At 44.8% G+C, this 22,740-nt stretch overlaps 1 protein-coding gene across 1 annotated transcript in view; it reads left to right on the forward strand.

The window, feature by feature from the left end:
* The first annotated feature begins 1,544 nt into the window (after positions 1 to 1,544).
* The window catches only part of LOC143289184 (NFX1-type zinc finger-containing protein 1-like), a 51,955-nt gene continuing 30,759 nt past the window's right edge, over positions 1,545 to 22,740 (forward strand). The window contains exons 1-11 of the mRNA XM_076598110.1: positions 1,545 to 1,931; positions 3,092 to 3,349; positions 6,113 to 6,273; positions 8,496 to 8,772; positions 11,106 to 11,271; positions 12,916 to 13,101; positions 14,064 to 14,194; positions 15,757 to 15,981; positions 16,901 to 17,098; positions 18,649 to 18,724; positions 21,495 to 21,633. Of these exons, the coding sequence (XP_076454225.1) occupies positions 1,563 to 1,931; positions 3,092 to 3,349; positions 6,113 to 6,273; positions 8,496 to 8,772; positions 11,106 to 11,271; positions 12,916 to 13,101; positions 14,064 to 14,194; positions 15,757 to 15,981; positions 16,901 to 17,098; positions 18,649 to 18,724; positions 21,495 to 21,633 (2,186 nt within the window). The 5' untranslated portion in view covers positions 1,545 to 1,562. The remainder of the gene's footprint in view (positions 1,932 to 3,091; positions 3,350 to 6,112; positions 6,274 to 8,495; positions 8,773 to 11,105; positions 11,272 to 12,915; positions 13,102 to 14,063; positions 14,195 to 15,756; positions 15,982 to 16,900; positions 17,099 to 18,648; positions 18,725 to 21,494; positions 21,634 to 22,740) is intronic.

Genomic DNA, 22,740 nt, shown 5'->3' on the forward strand with positions numbered 1-22,740 from the left:
ACAATTCCCCATGAATCTTTTGATGCTGAAGACTGACACAGACTCACGACAGGCTTTGAAGTGGAGGGAACTTGAAACTGACGTCACCGTGAGTGTTAGGACATAAAAAGCCACAGAATTTGCAATAATTTTTCTGAATATTTTGTAAGTTATGTTGGATGGGGAGAACAACAGCGATGCTTTATAGGTACTTCTAGGTTTGGTGATTTGTGATGAGAGAGCACTCTATCCTTTCATACTATATCTTGGATTCAACCGGGCTCAAGAGGTACAAATTCCTGCAGTGCTGGTCTGGAAATTTGACTGCGCTGGCAAAGACATATGTGAAATGAATAGATTTGTTCTAGTCTTCACATTTCAGCCCACAACACACTCAGCTCTGAGCAAAAGCCAACCATATGCAGAAAAATACCACAGTGATGTACTTCTGATAGCCAGGTTTCAAACTTGCATTCTGCTGGACATCAGTCCACAGTACTAATCACTAAGCCATGATAGCTGGTTTCTTATTCATTCTACAGTTTTGGTTATTGATTTTTTAATTATGTATTTGTTGATGCAGTTGGTGGCGGGATTCAAGGTCAAATCAAATCAAATCATGGTGCTTAGAGCCTCGCCGACCACTAAGGCCATCTCAAGGCTATCGCCATGTTAGCACGCACTTCAAGTCAAGGGCAAAAAAAAAGTACAGTAAAAACCAGTCACCGCTTTCAGCTTTCCACTCAAAGTTTAAAAACCTTCCATAGTTTAAAACCTTCAAATCTGATTAAAAATGTTCACTTCTTTCAAGAAGTCCATCAGTCATCCACAGAGGGACATCACGAAACAAAGTCTTCAGAGAATCCACCGTGTGAGTGGAGGATTATGGTACATACAACAGCATGGAAGCAATCCCACATGGACTAATCTCAAAATAGATCTTTCCAACCGCTCTCTTGCCTGTTTTTCACTTGTATCACATGCTCACCTCATCACTTTGTTTTTCCTTCACCTTCTTCACTTTGTTGTCACGCTAATGCTGTTCCATTTCATTCTTTTCACCTTCATTGGTTTTACTTTCTAGGTCAGCCTCCGGGGCGTGGTGGCAACAGACCCCACAGAGGAGGCTACAGACCTCCACAGGCTGGCCCCAGACCACTGGAGGTGAACCTTTCCTTCCACAGACTCCGAGAGCTGCAGCTCAAGGAACCGGCTGAGGTGGTGGCTGCCTTGTCCTACAGCAAGGAAGGGCTGTCTCGGCTGCTACAGAACGAGGATAAGCTCACCACGGATGATCAGATGATGCGCCTGCTTCTCAAGTGTCTGGCTAAAGTCAGCCAGTGTCAGTCCATGCCTGCGCAGCAGAGCGAGATCCTCAATGTGGTGAGAGCATCTGATTTCCTCAAGTTCCTGGGAACGTTCCTGTCCACAAGAAGTGGAGTCACTCTGGCTGCGGAGCTCACCAACATCCTGGGCGAAAGCGCTGACCTCCTGAGAATGCTCGTCAACCTCTTCCTTCCGACATCCACAATGTTCTCATGGTCCATGTTTTCATGGACATGGCCCAGAGGGAGATCAAAATAATGGGATTTGAGGCCTTGCCAGAAGAAGTTGCTAAGAAAATGGAAGCGTATAACATCGCAAAGGATGCAGCCATTAAAGGACTGCAAAGCAGGAAGACACAAAACAGCAGAGGGGCCACCAATGAAGACGATCTGATTCCTCCTGATGACTTCAGGCAGATTTCAGTGTTTCCAACCCATGAGGACTTGGACAGGAACAACCAGCCGTTCCTGAGAAAGAACAAGCAAATGGGAGGCTACACCAGTGTGGATCATTACCTGGACGTTCAGTTCAGACTGCTGCGTGAAGACTTCATCAGTCCACTGAGGGATGGCATTGCAGAGTATCAGGACATGGCCAGAGCACCACAGGCAGGAAAGAGACTGAAGGTGTGTTTTCTTTTCTTCCTCATTTGTTTTTCTATCTTGCTAGCAGTCTTGGTGTTTTTTTTTGTGTGTGTTTTTTTTGTTTTTTGCTGCCCCATCATCTGCATCAGTTCATCAGCATATCCACCTCATCTCAAGTCCCCTGTACACAACCATACCCAGGTTGGTCTGATACAGACCCAGCACTGGTGGTCCACACAAACAACAGTCCATATAATCAAATATCTCAGATTGCAAAAATATTAGCCAAGAAACCATTTAATCAAGCATTTCATATTCTGGAGAAAAAAAGTTACTATGACAAAAGTGATCAACAGCAGTTTCACAAGAATGTACAATTCAGACAAATTATTATGAAGATAGTAAAGGGCCCTTTATGTGTAACAAGCTGTTAAAAATGAATGTAAATTTGTCTTTTTTCCTTTTGCCCCACCCCCATCCCATACACAATGTTTTGAAAACAATTTTGAATTTTGTACAATATGCATTGCCTTAAAAAGTCTGTTATCTTGTTTAGAAAAAAAAAAGTTCAGTTCAGTTGCTCAAGGAGGCATCACTGCATTCGGACAAATCCATATACACTATACCACATCTGTTAAGCAGATGCCTGACCAGCAGCATAACCTATCATGCTTTGTTAGGCCATGAGGGGAAAAGAAAGAAAAGAAAAAGAAAAACAGAATCTGCTGTACTGAATATCTTATGTCAAAACTCAAAGGCAAGTTAACTGTCTTCTTTGTATGTATAATAATCAGCCATGTCAGTGACCATCAGAACAGCAAAAGAGGTAACTTCTGTCCCGACTGTCTTGGCTAGATTTTGATTGTAGTGGAGAGTGTCTTGCCGAAGTTACATCCCAACTCTCTTGGCTAAGATGGCTTCAGTAAAGTCAGCATTGGGATGTTCCCCAAAGGCCAACAAGCCCCAGAGGCTGCAGCACTTTGAGCCAGCACATTTTTTCCTCAAGGCTTTAGAGTCATAGACCTTCACAAAAGACTGAGCTGTGAATGAATTCCCATTGCAGTGTAGAAACCATTGTTCATACAGCTCTTACTTTGCTGTTGGCCCAGCTGTAAGCTCACGTCAATAAGCCTTTTTTAAAGAAAGAAAAAAGACTTGTACCGAAACTGGTCTGCTGACCTTGTTGTTGTTCTCTGCTGAAGGACATCCGAGTCATCCATGATGTGCACATCCTGCGTGCCTTGTGCACGCCCTTTGGGCTAGGTCACCGCCTGACCTTTGACCTGACGGGCCTGGAACGGGTGCGCTGGGAGGTCAGCAAGCGGCTGATCTATGGCGCCCTGGTGTGTCTGTCGGCGGATGAGTTCCAGACATTGTACTTCGCCACTGTCACCAACAGGGACCCTGAGGACCTGAGGAAAGGGATTGTGGACGTCATGTTTGAACACAACCTTCAGGAGGTCAGAGGCCGTGCTGTCTATTTGTTTGTTGTCAGTGGAGAAGATGGTGAGAGGCTCTGGAACATGTTATCTGTTTGAACGTGTTCACATTGTTTGTTTGTAGCAGAATGTCTGACTGACCAACAATGTCTGACTGACCAAACGAGTGATTGTTTGTAGCAAAATGACTTGTAGAAGCAGAATGACTAGATGAATGAGTGATCTGTGTGTGGGGGTAGAGGATGGGCAGAGGAGTGGATGGGTGGATGTGTTAATGCGTGTGTGGGGGGGGAGGGTGAGAGAGAGAGAGAGAATTACAAGAATAATTTGATCATCATGAAGGTCATCAGACAAAAATCTTGCCACAAATAAAAATGTAACCCAGTGAGTTAGTGAAGAATAGGTACAAACCCAAACTTTTTGTATTTCTATTTCATCTGTGTTAATTTTGTGAAAGATGTATTATTACATTTTGTTACACACACATTTACACACACACACACACACACACACACACAAATGCACAGGTACACACAAATGCACAGGTACACACAAATGCACAGGTACACACTTGCATACATAGAGTGTTAAGATATCAGGATTAGTTAGCCCTAAAACTATACTATAAACCATCCCTCGAAAAACAGCCAATCTTGCATGCACAAGCATACACATGCACACACGCACACATTCATGTACAGGCACACCAGTCAATCATTGAGGCAAACACCTGGCTGACCAATTGACCAATTCACCATCGATCCACATATCAACCAAGCCAGTCAGTCTAGACATTCAAGTACTCTGCTTGTCTATCAGTTTCAGTTTCTCGAGGTGTCACTGCGTTCAGACAAATCCATATACACTACACCACATCTGTTAGGCAGCATAACCCAACGCCCTTAGTCAGGCCTTGAGTGAATGCATATATGACGATTTGTGTACCTATGAGAGGGGATTTCTTTGATAGAGGACAACTTTTTTCTTGTCGTGGGTTCTTTTTCAGTTCACCAAGAGTGTGCTGCATATGGGACCTCGGTTTATCATATCTCCAAATGACTATATTCTTACTGTGATTTTTTCAGTCAATTTTGGGAGAAAGGGCAAGACTAGGAATCAAACTCAGACCCCCACAGACACTGAATAGGCAGACAAGTGTTTTGTCCATTTGCCACCTTCCTGTCCACAGACGAGTGTTTTGTCCATTCTGCCACCTTCCTGTCCACAGACGAGTGTTTTGTCCATTCTGCCACCTTCCTGTCCACAGACAAGTGTCTTGTCCATTTTGCTACCTTCCTGTCCACAGACAAGTGTCTTGTCCATTTTGCTACCTTCCTGTCCACAGACGAGTGTCTCTTGTCCATTCTGCCAACTTCCTGTCCACAGACAAGTGTTTTGTCCATTCTGCCACCTTTCTGTCCACAGACGAGTGTTTTGTCCATTCTGCCACCTTCCTGTCCACAGACGAGTGTCTTGTCCATTCTGCCAACTTCCTGTCCACAGACGAGTGTCTCTTGTCCATTCTGCCACCTTTCTGTCCACAGACGAGTGTCTTGTCCATTCTGCCACCTTTCTGTCCACAGACGAGTGTCTCTTGTCCATTCTGTCACCTTTCTGTCCACAGACGAGTGTTTTGTCAATTCTGCCACCTTCCTGTCCACAGACGAGTGTTTTGTCCATTCTGCCACCTTCCTGTCCACAGACGAGTGTCTTGTCCATTCTGCCACCTTCCTGTCCACAGACAAGTGTCTTGTCCATTCTGCCACCTTCCTGTCCACAGACGAGTGTCTTGTCCATTATGCTACCTTCCTGTCCACAGACGATTGTCTCTTGTCCATTCTGCTACCTTCCTGTCCACAGACGAGTGTTTTGTCCATTCTGCCACCTTCCTGCCCACCTATTTAGTTAATCTTCTTCATGTGACACAATCCCCAATGTTTTCATCTCAGGCGTCATATTCCACCTTCAATTTTCAGATCAGTGCATACAAGGTCTGTTTGTGTTTCCATAACCCAGCAGATATAGATATGGACAATGCCTTAACAAGATCTTTAGCCTTTGATCTTTTGCATGTGTGTACACATGATGATGATTTGCAAGTTGGTATGCGTGCACACTTATATTGATCCATCTTTAACCTATTGTCAGCTGAACCTTGGTGAAATGAGATGACTATGGCAAGAGATAAGAAGAGCAGGCACTACTTTTTGTATACTTGTCAATGGTTTCCCATTTGTTTTGCTGAACAAAAGTGCCGCAATCCCAAGAGGAAAAAGTCCAAATACTGACATCCTGACCATAAGTACCTTGCCTCGGTGAGGTGAGTCTTCATGACAAGCATATGTGCCAGCACTAAACCACGCACCTCACAGGCCAAATGGATGAAGTCTGACACAAGTTTCAGTTTCTCAAGGAGGCGTCACTGTATTTGGACAAATCCATACACACAAGTGTATCTATTTAGTTAATCTTCTTCAGTTTGTACACTTACAGTTGACTTCATCAAGTTTTTGCACCTTATACATATCATTATTATTAGTAGTAGTTCTTTTTATGTATTTATCTATTATTTGTTTGCTTTTTTTTTCTCAAGGCCTGACTAAGCGCGTTGAGTTACGCTGCTGGTCAGGCATCTGCTTGGCAGATGTGGTGTAGCGTATATGGATTTGTCCGAACGCAGTGACACCTCCTTGAGCTACTGAAACTGAAAACTGAAACTGATTAGTCTGTCTTTCCCATCAGTCAGACAGCTCACCTGCCTGAATTGAACACTTTGTTGAACAGATTTCCGCCATTCCACCAGAAACCTCCTTCACAATGGCAGAGACCACGGCTTACTTTGAGGCTTACCGCCATGTGCTGGCCGGCCTAAAGAACATGGAGGACCCAGACCTGCCCTTCCAGACCTACATCGTCCACTGCCAAAAGGATGTGGTTCAGCCCAAGTGAGAGATAAGACTAACTGTATGTATGATAGTAAGTCCTGTCTGACTATGACCATCAGAACAAACCCAAGTGAGAGATAAGACTAACTGTCCTGTGTGACTATGACCATCAGAACAAACCCAAGTGAGAGATAAGACCAAGTGTCCTGTGTGACTATGACCATCAGAACAAACCCAAGTGAGAGATAAGACTAACTGTCCTGTCTGACTGACTATAAGAACAAACCAAAGTGAGAGATAAGACTAACAGTCCTGTGTGACTATGACCATCAGAACAAACCCAAGTGAGAGATAAGACTAACTGTCCTGTCTGACTATGACTATAAGAACAAACCAAAGTGAGAGATAAGACTAACAGTCCTGTGTGACTATGACCATCAGAACAAACCCAAGTGAGAGATAAGACTAACTGTCCTGTGTGACTATGACCATCAGAACAAACCCAAGTGAGAGCTAAGACTAAGTGTCCTGTGTGACTATGACCATCAGAACAAACCCAAGTGAGAGCTAAGACTAACAGTCCTGTGTGACTATGACCATCAGAACAAACCCAAGTGAGAGATAAGACTAACAGTCCTGTGTGACTATGACCATCAGAACAAACCCAAGTGAGAGATAAGACTAACTGTCCTGTGTGATTATGACCATCAGAACAAACCCAAGTGAGAGATAAGACTAAGTGTCCTGTGTGACTATGACCATCAGAACAAACCCAAGTGAGAGCTAAGACTAACAGTCCTGTGTGACTATGACCATCAGAACAAACCCAAGTGAGAGATAAGACTAACAGTCCTGTGTGACTATGACCATCAGAACAAACCCAAGTGAGAGATAAGACTAACTGTCCTGTGTGACTATGACCATCAGAACAAACCCAAGTGAGAGATAAGACTAACTGTCCTGTGTGACTATGACCATCAGAACAAACCCAAGTGAGAGATAAGACTAACTGTATGTATGATAGTCAGTCCTGTGTGACTATGACCATCAAAACAGCGGAGGAGGCACATGCTGTCCTGACTATCCGGGCTAGAATTTGAATATAGTACTAGTAAAGAGTGTCTTGTCCAAGTTGCATTCCTACTCTCTTGACCAAGAGGGCTTTGGGACAGTTGGTGTTGGGATGATTCCCAAAGGCCAGCTAGGCCCCAAGGCTGCAGCACTATGAGCCAGTGCAATCTTGCCTTCTAGTTTGACAGTCACTGTCCTTCACAAAAGACTAAGATGTAAATGAATTCCCATTGCAGTGGAAAAAAAAAGTGTTGATTATTCTGCTCTCACTTTGCTGTTGGCCTAACTGTTAGCTTATGTCAGTCTGTGATATAAACCAAGCAAGCTGAGCCTATGGAGAAGACTAAGGACAAGTTAAACTAGTGCACTGAAGTCAAAAGAGGATAGCAAAGCTTTCATTCTATGTATTGATGCATATTTTTAATGAAAGATAATTGTTTTTGAAAAAAAAAAAAATCCAACCCCACTTAGGGATGTATGATTAAGAACTTTGTGAAGAAAAGGGTGTGTTGTGATACAGTCCCCTTTTTAGACACATTTCATAACGGCACAAGAAGCAGTTCAGCTTTACCACCCTTGGAAGGACTTATTATGTTTGCTTTACATATGGTAGTCATGCCCTCACTCACTCACTCACACTCAGTGACACACACACACACACACACACACACACACACACACACACACTCACTGATGCATACATACATGCACGTGTGTGCGCATATGCACACACACACACACACGCGCACGCTTGCATGCACGCACGCACGCACGCACGCATGTATACCAGTACATATATATATGATGTAGTTGTTTTGTTCTGGGAAGATTTGTCAATTTGATTTTGAGGTGTCAGATGCTGAGAAAATTATTTGGTCTGATGTACAAATAGAGACTTTTCACATAGGATTTGTGAAGTAAAATTTAATTTGAACATTGTAAGTCGATATAATCTGTCCTGTCTACTCATCTTCCAATTCACTTACCAACCTATCTACCTGCCTACCTAATGTGTGTGTGTGTGTGTGTGTGTGGTTGTGTGCATGCACGCGTCTGTGTGTGTGTGTGTGTATGTGTATGTGTGTGTGTATGTGTGCAGGGAGGAAAAAAAAAATATGCATCAGTACATAGAATGAAAGTGCCCCTATTCTTTTGCTGCTTATCCTTCTCTCTCTCTGATTGAAATGTGGAACATACTCCCTCATGCTCAGGTACCTGAAGACAGGAACGAAATACGACCTGCGCCCCCTGGTGGATGAAAAAGTGCAGCTGAGAGAGGACACTGGCGTGGCAGCCAGACTTCACAGAATGCTGGACCTGGTGCCAGCAGCGAGACGGCCCTACAATTTCAGCCCGGAGTCAAGAGCAGCAGAAAACGTGGCCATCAAGTACAGACAGCTGTGGCCCGACCCACGCCTCCTGCATCTGGATGAAACGCAGTTTGAGGCGTTGCACTGCGCCTTGACCAAGGAGTTCTCTGTCATACAGGTCAGCCTTGTCAGTGTTGTGCTGTGATGTGGGGGTTGAAAAGGTTGTGGCCTGGTGTGATGTGGGTTTGGTGTGGTGTGGTTGTGGCTTGATGTGGTTGTGGTTTGGTCTGATATGGTTTGGTGTGATGTGGTTCTGTTTGGTGTGATGTGGTTGTGGTTTGGTGTAGTTGTGGTTTGGTGTGATGTGGTTTGGTGTGATGTGGATGTGGCATGGTGTGATGTGGTTGTGGCATGGTGTAGTTGTGGTTTGGTGTGATGTGGTTGTGGTTTGGTGTGGTGTGGTTTGGTGTGATGTGGTTTGGTGTGATGTGGTTGTGGCATGGTGTAGTTGTGGTTTGGTGTGATGTGGTTGTGGCATGGTGTAGTTGTGGTGTGATGTGATGTGGTTGTGGTTTGGTGTGGTGTGGTTTGGTTGTAGTTAGGCATAATGTGGCTGTGGTTTGGTGTGATGTGGTTATGGACTGGTGTGATGTGGTTGTGGACTGGTGTGATGTGGTGACAAGTATGTGCCTTAATGTCATACCTACAGAGACAAGTACATGCCTAGATGTACTACCTATAGACAGGTATGTGCCTTGATATGCTACCTATGGACAAGTATGTGCCTTAATGTCATACCTACAGAGACAGGTACATGCCTAGATGTGCTACCTATAGAAAGGTACATGCCTTGATATGATACCTATAGACAAGTAAATGCCTACATGTCCAACCTGTAGACAGGTACATGCCTTGACATGCTACTAACAAGTCAGGCACATGTATATATGAGAGCCTGGCTGGCACATGGACTTTACAGTTGTGAGGAAAGGGAAGGAACACAGCCTCTTTGCTATTCACAACGTTTGTGGCACTAAGGCAGTGAGCTAATGATGGCCGTTAACAGTAGTGGTTAGGACAGTGATTGTGATGATGACAGTGTGCAGTGCCCACAGCAGAGTTTAGTGTGCACACTGATGATGACAGCCACAGAATTGAGAACAAACGCTACTGCTGTTTCCCCTGTGATTGTTGTTGTTGTTTTTGCTGCTGGGTGCTGAAAGGACTTGTGTTGGTGGAATCTGGTGAAGACTCTGCCCAGTAACACAGCTCACTACGTTACAGTCCTTGTGATGATGGTGGTGGTGGTGATGCTGATGATGCTGATGGTGATGATAATGATGATGATATTGATGGTGGTGGTGAATGTGATGGTAGTGGTGATGATGATGATGATGATGATGATATCACAGAAACCTACAGGACAATCTTGATGGGTTTAGGATCATTTGAACCTTGCATCATTTCTGTACTTACATCAAGTCATGATGACGATGATGATGTTGATGGGGATGTGATTAATGCATTGGTAAGGTCTACATGGAGCATATGATCATTATAGCTTTGGTCAGTAACGCATGATAATTTAATACATTGCAGTGATGATGACGATGATGATGACATTAGAGTGTTAACAAATGAGCAACTCCAGATATTTGGAATACCTACATGGCATAAAGTTAATCAAACCTTGCTCTATGACTGTAAAATTCAGTCCATTACAATAATTGATAGTCAGTCATGTCCGACTATGACCATCAGACCAGCAGAGGAGGCAAATGCTGTCCCAACTGTCTGAGCTAAAATTTGATCATAGAGGAGAGTGTTTTGCCCAAGTTACACCCCCACTATTTCGGCCAAGACAGTCAGTGTTGGGATGGTTCCCAAAGGCCAGCTAGCCCCCAAGGCTGCAGCACTAAGAGGCAGTGCAATCTTGCCTGCGAGCTTGAGAGTCATAGTCCTTCTCAAAGGACTAAACTGTAAATGAATCCCATTGCATTGAAGAAACCAGTGATCATACAGCTCTCACTCTGCTGTTGGCCCAGCTGTAAGCTTATGTCAACCTCTGATATAAGCTGAGCATTGGCATGACAGTCTATTGCAATAATGACTATGTAAATGACACGGACCTCTAGGAAGGAGGAAAGTCTTTTCTTTACCCTCCCTTTGCCGACGTGTCTTCCATGCCGTTTCATGGCACAATCCCCATGATGCTTGTCCTGAATCCCATGTACACAGCCCCATCCAGGTTCCGTGTTGCCGTTTCTATGTTGTCAGCCCATGGAAACCACTAGTGTCCAGCCAGCTTGAGGCCACACACAAGAGGATAGCCTGCACTGCATGGTAGTCATGTTGGTGATGTTCAGTGGCCTGCTTTCGGAAAGGGAAGACCTTTTAAGGGCTCGTAAATTGTCAAAAAGTTTGCCGTGTAACAAACTCAACTCACTGCTTAGCATCGTTGGCAATGACATTTGGTGATGCTGATACTGATGACAAAGCTGATGACTGCAGGGGCCGCCAGGCACGGGGAAGACCTATGTGGGTCTGAAGATCGTCAAAGCCTTGCTGCATAACCGTGAGGCCTGGGACCCTGGGGAGGACAGCACCATGCTGATTGTCTGCTACACCAACCACGCCCTGGACCAGTTCTTGGAGGGCATCATCTCCTTCTTCAATGGTCAGTCTGTCTGTCTGTAGTGTGTCTCTGTGTCTGTCTGTGTGTTCCTCTGTTTCTTCTCTTTTGGTTATTGCACTGTTTCAGAAACTGTTGCATTCTCTGAAGAGAGTAAAGCACACGCCCACGAGCACACACTGTTACTGACACTTGCAATCACCCACAAACACAAACAGACGCATGCACACACACACACACACACACACACTCACATATATACATGCGCACACACAGAGGTAAGTAAAAAGCAGCCCCTCCTTCCTACTTTTTCCCCCTTCATCCCTCTTCCATACCTTCTTTTAGCGTCCTCCCTCCCTTTTCCTTAAGTTTCTCCTCTATCGCTATCATTAGCAAACCCTCCACCTTCCTCCCTTCAGCCCCCCATCTGTAACCCCCCCTTTCCGATACCTACATTGCACAAATACTGAAGTCTGTACGTTTGACGTGCATTATCATCCATTTTCATGTGATTTGTATATGGGCCGATGGCTAAAGTACGGTAAACCAAACTGTTCCAATACCTGTATTGCATAAATACTGAAATCTGTATGTTTGACATGCAGCATCATCCATTTTCATGTGCTGTCTGCATGGTTTGTATGTGGGCCGAAGACTAAAGTACAATCCTCCAATACCTATATATATTGCAAGAATACTTCAGTCAGTACAACTGACATGCAGATGGTCCATTTTCATGCGGTTTGTGTACGGGCTGATGGCTGAAGTACAGTAAAGAGAGTGTACCACATTGTATTGTGTTGTATTTCTTTTTATCACATCAGATTTCTCTGTGTGAAATTCGGGCTGCTCTCCCCAGAGAGAACGCGTCGCTACACTACAGCGCCACCCATTTTTTTTGTATTTTTTCCTGCGTGCAGTTTTATTTGTTTTTCCTATCGATGTGGATTTTTCTACAGAATTTTGCCAGGAACAACCCTTTTGTTGCCATGGGTTCTTTTACGTGTGCTAAGTGCATGCTGCACATGGGACCTCGGTTTATCATCTCATCCAAATGACTAGCGTCCAGACCACCACTCAAGGTCTAGTGGAGGGGGAGAAAATATCGGCAGCTGAACCGTGATTCGAACCAGCGCGCTCAGATTCTCTTGCTTCCTAGGCGGACGCATTACCTCTAGACCATCACTCCACTGAAGTACAGTAATAGGAGGAAGGTGGCAGAATGGTTAAGATGCTCAGCTGCCAATACAGACAGTCCGTGAGGGTGTGGGTTCAAATCCTGCTCTTGCTCTTTCTCCCAAGTTTGACTGGAAAATCAAACTGAGCATCCTGTCTTTTGGATGAGACAATAAACCCAGGTCCCATGTGCAGCATGCACTTGGCGCACTGAAAAACAACCCATGGCATAGAGAGTGTTGTCCTCTGGCAAAATTGTATAAAAAAGAAATCCACTTTGATAGGAACACAAATATATAAGCATGCACTCAAAGCCTGACAAAGCGCGTTGGGTTATGCTGCTGTCAGTCATCTGCCTAGCAGATGTGGTGGAGCGTATATGGATTTGTCCGAATGCAGTGACGCCTCCTTGAGAAACTGAAACTGAAACTGAAGTACAGTAAACCAGACCCCCCCCCACACCCTACCCCCAGTACTAACCTGAGGCCTCTGCATGCACCTGGCACCTTGCAGGCCGAGTGGTCCGTGTAGGAAGCCAGCTGCGCAGTGAGAAGCTGGAACCGTACTCCCTGGCCAATCAGAGGCAGGCGTTCCGGCACCAGCGGGATGACATGGATCGGGGCTTCCGGGAGATCACACGCCTCCGTTTCCAAGGCCACGAGGCGATGGAAGTGCTGAAGAAAGAGGTGGACACCATGGGTGAGCATCGCAGGAATGAATGAAGGAGGGAAGGAAGGAAGGAAGGAAGGAACTTGGTGTTGTGTGTTGGGCACCTAAAAAATTTCCACACCCCAGGTTGTGTGTTCACAGTGCCACCCATGCACAAACACGCAGACAAGAACTACAAGAAATAATTAAATACCTGCACAACAGACAACCCCCCCCCCCCACACACACACACATACATACACACAAATGAACACAAACCACACACACACACACACACACACACACACACACACACACACACAAATGAACACAAACCACACACACACACACACACACACAAACACGAACCAAACACACACACACACACACACAAAAGAACACAAACCACACACACACACACGCACACACAAAAGAACACAAACCACACACACACACACACACAAATGAACACACACACACACACACACACACACACACACACACACAAATGAACACACACACACACACACACACACACACACACAAATGAACACACACACACACACTCACACACACACACACACACACACACACACACACACACACACACACACACACACACACACACACACACACACAAAAGTATCCCTGAGAGTCTGGGTTCTCTGTTCCCAGTCTCGCCCTTTTCTGTGAAGCTTGACTGGAAAATCAGGGTGTCTGGTCATTTGGATGAGATGATAAACAGAAGTCCTGTATGGACTCAAGGCCTGACTAAGCACTGGGTTATGCTGCTGGTTAGGCTTATGCCTAGCAAATATGTGTTGTGTGTATGGATTTGTCTGAACTCATTGATGGCCGCTTGAGAAACTGAAACTGAAACTGATCTCTCTCTCTCTCTCAGTCAAGTCAGGTTTTGCTGCCAAAATACAGGTAAAGCTTCAGAAGAATGCATTTTCATTGTTAAAAAAACAACAGCAGATAAACAAATCCCCCCTTTTTATTTTTTTTTACAGGTCTGAAGATAGAATCGGCCAGACGGGAAATCCCTCATGAGGATGTGCTGCAGCGCTACATGCTACAAAGACATTACGATGCTCTGCAGATGCAAATACACATGATGGAGAGAGATGTCTTCTTTCAGCAGGTTGGTTGTTAATTTATTAGTCTCATTGTTGTATGTACTTCCAAACAGTATAATTTCACTCCTGTACTTGTGGTATGCTTGACAATGTCGTCGTCGTCTTCAGTTTAACGTCTTTCCACTTGAAGTGATATTAGACTGGGGAAAAACCCCCCACAAAAACACCCCAAAAAACAAAAAAAATGTTGGGGTAGGGGTTGTGGGAGGGGTGTGGGGGGTAAAAGTGTGTGTATGTGTGGAGGGTGAATAGGGAGAGACAATGCAAGGGAAAATGGAAACATTATAAACGCCAACATCAAATAACTATAACGAATGTCCTATTGGACTACGCAGCAAACCTCCTGCAACAACAAATAACATATTGGAATTGTTAATGACACATTCAAAAGAACTTTTGGTGAAGTCTGGCAAAAAACATTTTAGATTCTGACATTCAAATATTATATGGTTGCTAGATATATGTCCTCCACATATGCATCTGACATCTTTGCTGAACTTAGTTATAAAAGCGTTCAGTTTTATCCTGTTTGATAATGTATGAATCTGCCTTAATCTTATTGAAATACTGTATGTATTTGACTGACAATGTGTGTACATGCATGTGACCATCAGAACAGCAGAGGAGGCAACTGCTTCGTAAGCTATCTGGGCTGGAATTTGATTCCAGTTGAGAGCATTTTGCCAAGTTGCATGCCTCAAAGTGTAAAGTTGGTGAAGTTTGATGGACAGTGGAGGTTGAGAGTTTACCCACACCTCTGCCAGAGTGATGATCCACATGTTTCAGTTTCAGTTTCTCATGGAGGCATCACTGTGTTCAGACGAATCCATATAGGCTATACCACATCTGCCAGTAAGATGCCCAACCATCACCATAACCCAATGTGCTTGTCAGGCCATGAGTGCATGCATAGAGTGGAGTGATGGCCTAGAGGTAACGCGTCCGCCTAGGAAGCGAGGAGAGAATCTGAGTGCGCTGGTTCGAATCACGCCTCAGCCGCCGATATTTTCTCACCCTCCACTAGACCTTGAGTGGTGGTCTGGACGCTAGTCATTCGGATGAGACGATAAACCGAGGTCCTGTGTGCAGCATGCACTTAGCGCACGTAAAAGAACCCATGGCAACAAAAGGGTTGTTCCTGGCAAAATTGTGTAGAAAAGTCCACTTCGATAGGAAAACAAATAAAATAGAAAAAACTGCAGGGAGGAAAATTTTTTTTAAAATAGGTGGCGTTCTCAGTGTTGTGACATGCTCTCCCTGGGGAGAGCAGCCCAGATTTCACTGAGAGAAATCTGTCGTGACAAAAAAGTACAACACAACACAACACAAAACAATGCCATACAACACAATGCAACGCATCGCAACGCAACGCAACACAATGCAACACAACACAACACATGCGATGCGATATGATACCATACCATACCATGCCATACCATACCATACCATTCCATACCATACCATACCATTCCATATGATGCAGTACAGTGCAATGCAACGCGACACAACGCAACACAACACAACACAACACAACACAGTCCACATGACCAGTGTGGACCAATTATAGGGCCGGAAGAGAGGGAAGACGTTCGCCATCCCGCAGTGGCTGGGCATTGACGGTGTGCTGAACAACGCGGGCATGACGATGGAGGAGCTGGTGATGCTGCAGCAGGAGCTGGAGGAGGGTGAGGTGGAGGAAATTGACATCGAGGGGGACATCCAGGCCATGGAGAACCGCCACCGCCTGGACGTCGACATCACCAACACCAGGGACACCAGGAAGCAAAAAGAGGTTGGTGTCTTTCATCTTCTGTCTTTAACTCTTTCACCACCATAGGCTGACTCTAGTTCACTGCCATAAACTTAACTGGTCAGAAATTTGTCTGAACAGAGGGAGAGCAGAGCGGCACTGGCCCAGGTGTGAAGGAGTTAATAAAGTATTATTGACTTGCCCGGACAGAAGGAGAGTGGAGCAGCACAGGCCCAGGCGTGAAGGAGTTAATATTATTAAGTATTTTTGACTTGCCCAGACAGAGGGAGAGCCGAGCAGCACTGGCCCAGGTGTGAAGGAGTTAAAGTATTTTTTATTTGGCTGAACAGAGGGAGAGCAGAGCGGCACTGGCCCAGGTGTGAAGGAGTTAAAGTATTTTTTATTTGGCTGAACAGAGGGAGAGCAGAGCAGCACTGGCCCAGATGCGAAGGAGTTAATGAAGTATTTTTGACTTGCCCGGACAGAGAGAGCCGAGCAGCGCTGGCCCAGATGTGAAGGAGTTAATAAAGTATTTTTGACTTGCCCGGACAGAGAGAGCCGAGCAGCGTTGGCCCAGGTGTGAAGGAGTTAATAAAGTATTATTGACTTGCCCGGACAGAGGGAGAGCGGAGCAGCACTGGCCCAGGTGTGAAGGAGTTAAAGTTTTTTTTATTTGGCTGAACAGAGGGAGAGCAGAGCAGCACTGGCCCAGGTGTGAAGGAGTTAATAAAGTATTTTTGACTTGCCCGGACAGAGGGAGAGCAGAGCAGCACTGGCCCAGGTGTGAAGGAGTTAATAAAGTATTTTTGACTTGCCCGGACAGAGGGAGAGCGGAGCAGCAGTGGTTCAGGTGTGAAGGAGTTAATAAAGTATTTTTGACTTGCCTGGACAGAAGGAGAGCGGAGCAGCACTGGCCCAGGTGTGAAGGAGTTAATAAAATATTTTTGACTTGCCCGGATAGAAGGAGAGCCGAGCAGCACTGGCCCAGGAACGCAGGTCCTACCTGGCTCTGGACATCTCCAACATGGACCAGGGACCCGAACCCCAGGGGAACCAGGGGGGCTTCATGGTCACCAGGGAGCAGAGGAAGCGCTTCAAGCGGCAGCTGATGAAGAAAGTGGCGTCCAGGGACCGCATGAACGACGCTGAGGAACGACAGGTGAGTCATGGCTGGTTTGGGTGAGTGGCTGCAGTGGTTGTGGTGTGGTGTGTTGTGCTGTGTTGTTGTAATATGGTTGCGCTGTGTTGGGTTGCATTGCTTTGTGTTGTTTTTTTTAAATTTTTTTTTTATCTTATTGTATTTTATTGTGTTGCATTGCACTGTACTGTGTTGTGTTGTGTTTGTATTCATTTTTGTCGTAACAGATTTCTCTTTATGAAATTTGGGCTGCTCTCCCCGTAGAGAGCATGTAGCTACAGTGCAGTGCAATTGTGTGTGTGTGTGTGTGTGTGTGTGTGTGTGTGTGTGCGCACGGGCGTGCATGCGTGTGTGAACCTGCAAGTGTGTTTGCTTTACACTAAGAATGTATTTTTCTTCAGAATTTACCATGGACAATCTTTCTGTTGCTGTGATTTTTTTCTTGTATGCTAAGTGCTTGCTTGCTGTGCGTGGTACCTCGGTTTATCGTCTATATGACTAGCACCCAGACCACCACTCAAGGCCTAGTGGAGTGGGGAGTAAAATTCCTGGGTCATTTATAGGACTTGTGTGCCAGTACGATTGTATGTATATGTGTGTGTGTGATGTTTGTGTGTATGTGTGTATGTTTGTGTATCCCATCAAAATTAATCATTGAATAATCTAAATGAAAACTATATGAATAACTGAACATATGAACAGATAAGTGTATCAACATGTGTGTTGTGTATATGCAACACACAGATGTGAATACGTTTGTGTATATATCCATGCACATAAAATTTTGATTTTGTGTTTTTAGAATGTTTGGTATTAAGAAGTTTGTTTCTTTGAATGTAACCTACTGTGATAAGTAAATAAATATATAAATGAATAAAGTAAACATTAGAATGAATGGTTAAAATAATGCAAGACAAAAGTGTTTGCTTTTCAATATATTTTATTTTGGTCTCTAACATTACTTATGTCCATTCTTTTTTATCTGTAAAGTGATTTTCTTTCTATGAAAAAACATTTCTATTTTTTTGGTCTATAATATTTCATGATTCTCTTTTTCATTGACTTTTTTTTCTGTATCTTCTGTCAGATTTCACTTGGGCAAGACACTCTCCACTATAATAAAAATTCTATCCCAGATAGGGATTGTAGTCGCCTCCTCTGCTCGTCTGATGGTCATAGTAAGACATGACTGTCATACATTCTGTCAGATTACTGAAATTTATTTTGATCTGTCACACTGTGTGATGATGTCATTACTGGTGTGAACATTCTGTCAGATTTATTGAAATTTATTTTGATCTGTCACACTGTGTGATGATGTCATTACTGGTGTGAACATTCTGTCAGATTACTGAAATTGATTTTGATCTGTCACACTGTGTGATGATGTCATTACTGGTGTGAACATTCTGTCAGTCAGATTATTGAAATTTATTTTGATCTGTCACACTGTGTGATGATGTCATGACTGGTGTGAACATTCTGTCAGTCAGATTACTGAAATTGATTTTGATCTGTCACACTGTGTGATGATGTCATTACTGGTGTGATTTCTTTTACTTGTGTTGAAGGTCAGAGATATCTGGGCAATTGATCTGCACCAAAGATGGCGACTGTTCCGACTGTGGACCCACAGACTGTGTCGAGGTATCATTGGTTGTGAGCTGTTGGATGGTGTGTGTGTGTGTGTGTGTGTGTGTGTTGCATTTCTCTTTTTGTCACAACAGATTTCTCTGTGTGAAATTCGGGCTGCTCTCCCCAGGCACACTGCAGCGCCACCCATTTTTTGTATTTTTTCCTGCGTGCAGTTTTATTTGTTTTTCCTTTCAAGGTGGATTTTTCTACAGAATTTTGCCAGGAACAACTCTTTTGTTGCCATGGGTTCTTTTACATGCGCTAAGTGCATACTGCTCACGGGCCTTGGTTTATCGTCTCATCTGAATGACTAGTGTCCAGACCACCACTCAAGGTGTAGTGGAGGGGGAGAAAATATTGGCAGCTGAGCCGTGATTCAAACCAGCGCGTTCAGATTCTCTCGCTTCCAGGTGGACATGTTACCTATAGTGTGTGTGTGTGTGTGGGTGGTTGTGTGTGGTTGTGTGTGTGTGTGTGTGTGTGTGTGTATTTTCGTGTGTCTTGTTTGTGTCTTTGCTTGTGTGCATGCATGCAGAAATGGTTTGGTTTTGGCCTTGAGATCCAGTGTAAACCTGTAATCATAGTTGAGACTGCATTTCAGCATGGTGTTGTGTCCTGGAAAAGGCACTTTACTCACATTTCATGTCCTTTGGAAAGGCACTCTACTCACATTTCATGTCCTTTGGAAAGGCACTTTACTCACATTTCAGCATGTTATGTCCTGGGGAGAGGCACTTTACTCACATTTCAGCATGTTATGTCCTTTGGAAAGGCACTTTACTCACATTTCATGTGCTTTGGAAAGGCACTTTACTCACATTTCATGTCCTTTGGAAAGGCACTTTACTCACATTTCAGCATGTTATGTCCTTTGGAAAGGCACTTTACTCACATTTCAGCATGTTATGTCCTTTGGAAAGGCACTTTACTCGCACTTCATGTCCTTTGGAAAGACACTTTACTCACATTTCATGTCCTTTGGAAAGGCACTTTACTCACATTTCAGCATGTTATGTCCTTTGGAAAGGCACTTTACTCACATTTCAGCATGTTATGTCCTGGGCAGAGGCACTTTACTCACATTTCAGCATGGTATGCCAGGCACTTTACTCACATTTCAGCATGTTATGTCATGGGAAAGGCACTTTACTCACATTTCAGCATGTTATGTCCTGGAAAAGACACTACTCACATTTCAGCATGTTATGTCCTGGGGAGAGGTACTTTACTCACATTTCAGCATGTTATTTCCTGGGAAAGGCACTTTACTCACATTTCAGTATGTTATGTCCTGGGGAGAGGTACTTTACTCACATTTCAGCATGTCATGTCCTGGGGAGAGGTACTTTACTCACATTTCAGCATGTTATTTCCTGGGAGAGGCACTTTACTCACATTTCAGTATGTTATGACCTGGGGAGAGGCACTTTACTCATATTTCAGCATGTTATGTCCTGGGAGAGGCACTTTACTCACATTTCAGCATGTTATGTCCTAGACAAAGGCACTTTACTCACATGTCAGCATGGTATGTCCAAGGAAAGGCACTTTACTCACATTTCAGTATGTTATGTCCTTTGGAAAGGCACTTTACTCACATTTCAGCATGTTATGTCATTTGGAAAGGCACTTTACTCACATTCCAGCATGTTATGTCATTTGCAAAGGCACCTTACTCACATTTCAGCATGTTATGTCCTGGGAAAGGCACTTTACTCACATTTCAGCATGTTATGTCCTGGGAGAGGCACTTTACTCACATTTCAGCCTGTTATGTCCTGGGAAAGGCACTTTACTCACATTTCAGCATGTTATGTCCTAGACAAAGGCACTTTACTCACATGTCAGCATGGTATGTCCAAGGAAAGGCACTTTACTCACATTTCAGTATGTTATGTCCTTTGGAAAGGCACTTTACTCACATTTCAGCATGTTATGTCATTTGGAAAGGCACTTTACTCACATTCCAGCATGTTATGTCATTTGGAAAGGCACCTTACTCACATTTCAGCATGTTATGTCCTGGGAAAGGCACTTTACTCACATTTCAGCCTGTTATGTCCTGGGGAGAGGCACTTTACTCACATTTCAGCATGTTATGTCCTGCGAAAGGCACTTTACTCACATTTCAGCTTGTTATGTCCTAGGCAAAGGCACTTTACTCACATTTCAGCCTGTTATGTCCTGGGAAAGGCACTTTACTCACATTCTAGCATGCTATGTCATTTGGAAAGGCACCTTACTCACATTTCAGCATGTTATGTCATTTGGAAAGGCACCTTACTCACATTTCAGCATGTTATGTCCTTTGGAAAGGCACTTTACTCACATTCTAGCATCCTATGTCATTTGGAAAGGCACCTTACTCACATTTCAGCATGTTATGTCCTTTGGAAAGGCACTTTACTCACATTTCAGCCTGTTATGTCCTGGGGAGAGGCACTTTACTCACATTTCAGCATGTTATGTCCTTTCGAAAGGCACTTTACTCACATTTCAGCCTGGTATGTCCTTTCAAAAGGCACTTTACTCACATTTCAGCCTGTTATGTCCTGGGAAAGGCACTTTACTCACATTTCAGCATGTTATGTCCTGGGAAAGGCACCTTATTCACATATCTGCGTGGAGGTGTGCTCTTGGGAAAGGCTCTTTACTCACATTTCTGCGTGGAGGTGTGCTCTTGGGAAAGGCTCTTTACTCACATTTCTGCGTGGAGGTGTGCTCTTGGGAAAGGCACTTTACTCCAGTGTTCCTCACATCTGTGTATGTCCATTGCCTGCAGCTCTTCAGGCGGACCTGAGGGACAAGGAACGGATGTACGATGAACTGGCCAAGCGCCACAAGGAAACGCTGATGCAAGAAGACAAACACATCCTGAAGTCTGCCACTGTCGTCGCCATGACCACCACTGCTGCTGCGCGGTGAGTCCTTCCTTTAATTTAGATTTTGTTTATTCATTCATTTTTTTTTATACACTGCCCCAACATCCATGGTCAGAGGCAATACCCCCATGCCAATCCACCCAGAATCCCCCATACGTCGCCATACCCTGCCAGTCCACCCTGAATCCCCTGTGCATCGCCATACCCTGCCAGTCCACCCTGAACCCCCCATTCATCACCATACCCTGCCAATCCACCCTGAATCCCCCATACATCACCATACCCTGCCAGTCCACCCTGAATCCCCCATACATCACCATACCCTGCCAGTCCACCCTGAATCCCCCATACATCACCATACCCTGCCAGTCCACCCTGAATCCTCCATTCATCACCATACCCTGCCAGTCCACCCTGAATCCCCTATACATCACCATACCCTGCCAGTCCACCCTGAATCCCCTATACATCACCATACCCTGCCAGTCCACCCTGAATCCCCCATACATCACCATACCATACCAATTCACCCTGAATCCCTCATTCATCACCCCACCCTGCCAGTCCACCCTGAATCCCCCATACATCACCATACCCTGCCAGTCCACCCTGAATCCTCCATTCATCACCATACCCTGCCAGTCCACCCTGAATCCTCCATTCATCACCATACCCTGCCAGTCCACCCTGAATCCTCCATTCATCACCATACCCTGCCAGTCCACCCTGAATCCCTCATTCATCACCCCACCCTGCCACTCCACCCTGAATCCCCCATACATCGCCATACCCTGCCAGTCCACCCTGAATCCCCTATGCATCACCATACCCTGCCAATCCACCCTGAATCCCCCATATCACCGTACCCTGCCAGTCCACCCTGAATCCTCCATACATCACCATACCCTGCCAGTCCACCCTGAATCCCCTATACATCACCATACCCTACCACTCCACCCTGAATCTCCCATACATCACCGTACCCTGCCAATCCACCCTGAATCCCTCATTCATCACCATACCCTGCCAGTCCACCCTGAATCCCCCATACATCACCATACCCTGCCAATCCTCCCTGAATCCCCCATACATCACCATACCCTGCCAAATAACCATACCCTGCCAGTCCACCCTGAATCCCCCATA

The sequence above is a fragment of the Babylonia areolata genome, chromosome 13 (genome assembly GCF_041734735.1).
Source record: "Babylonia areolata isolate BAREFJ2019XMU chromosome 13, ASM4173473v1, whole genome shotgun sequence".
Classification (NCBI taxonomy): Eukaryota; Metazoa; Mollusca; class Gastropoda; order Neogastropoda; family Buccinidae; genus Babylonia; species Babylonia areolata.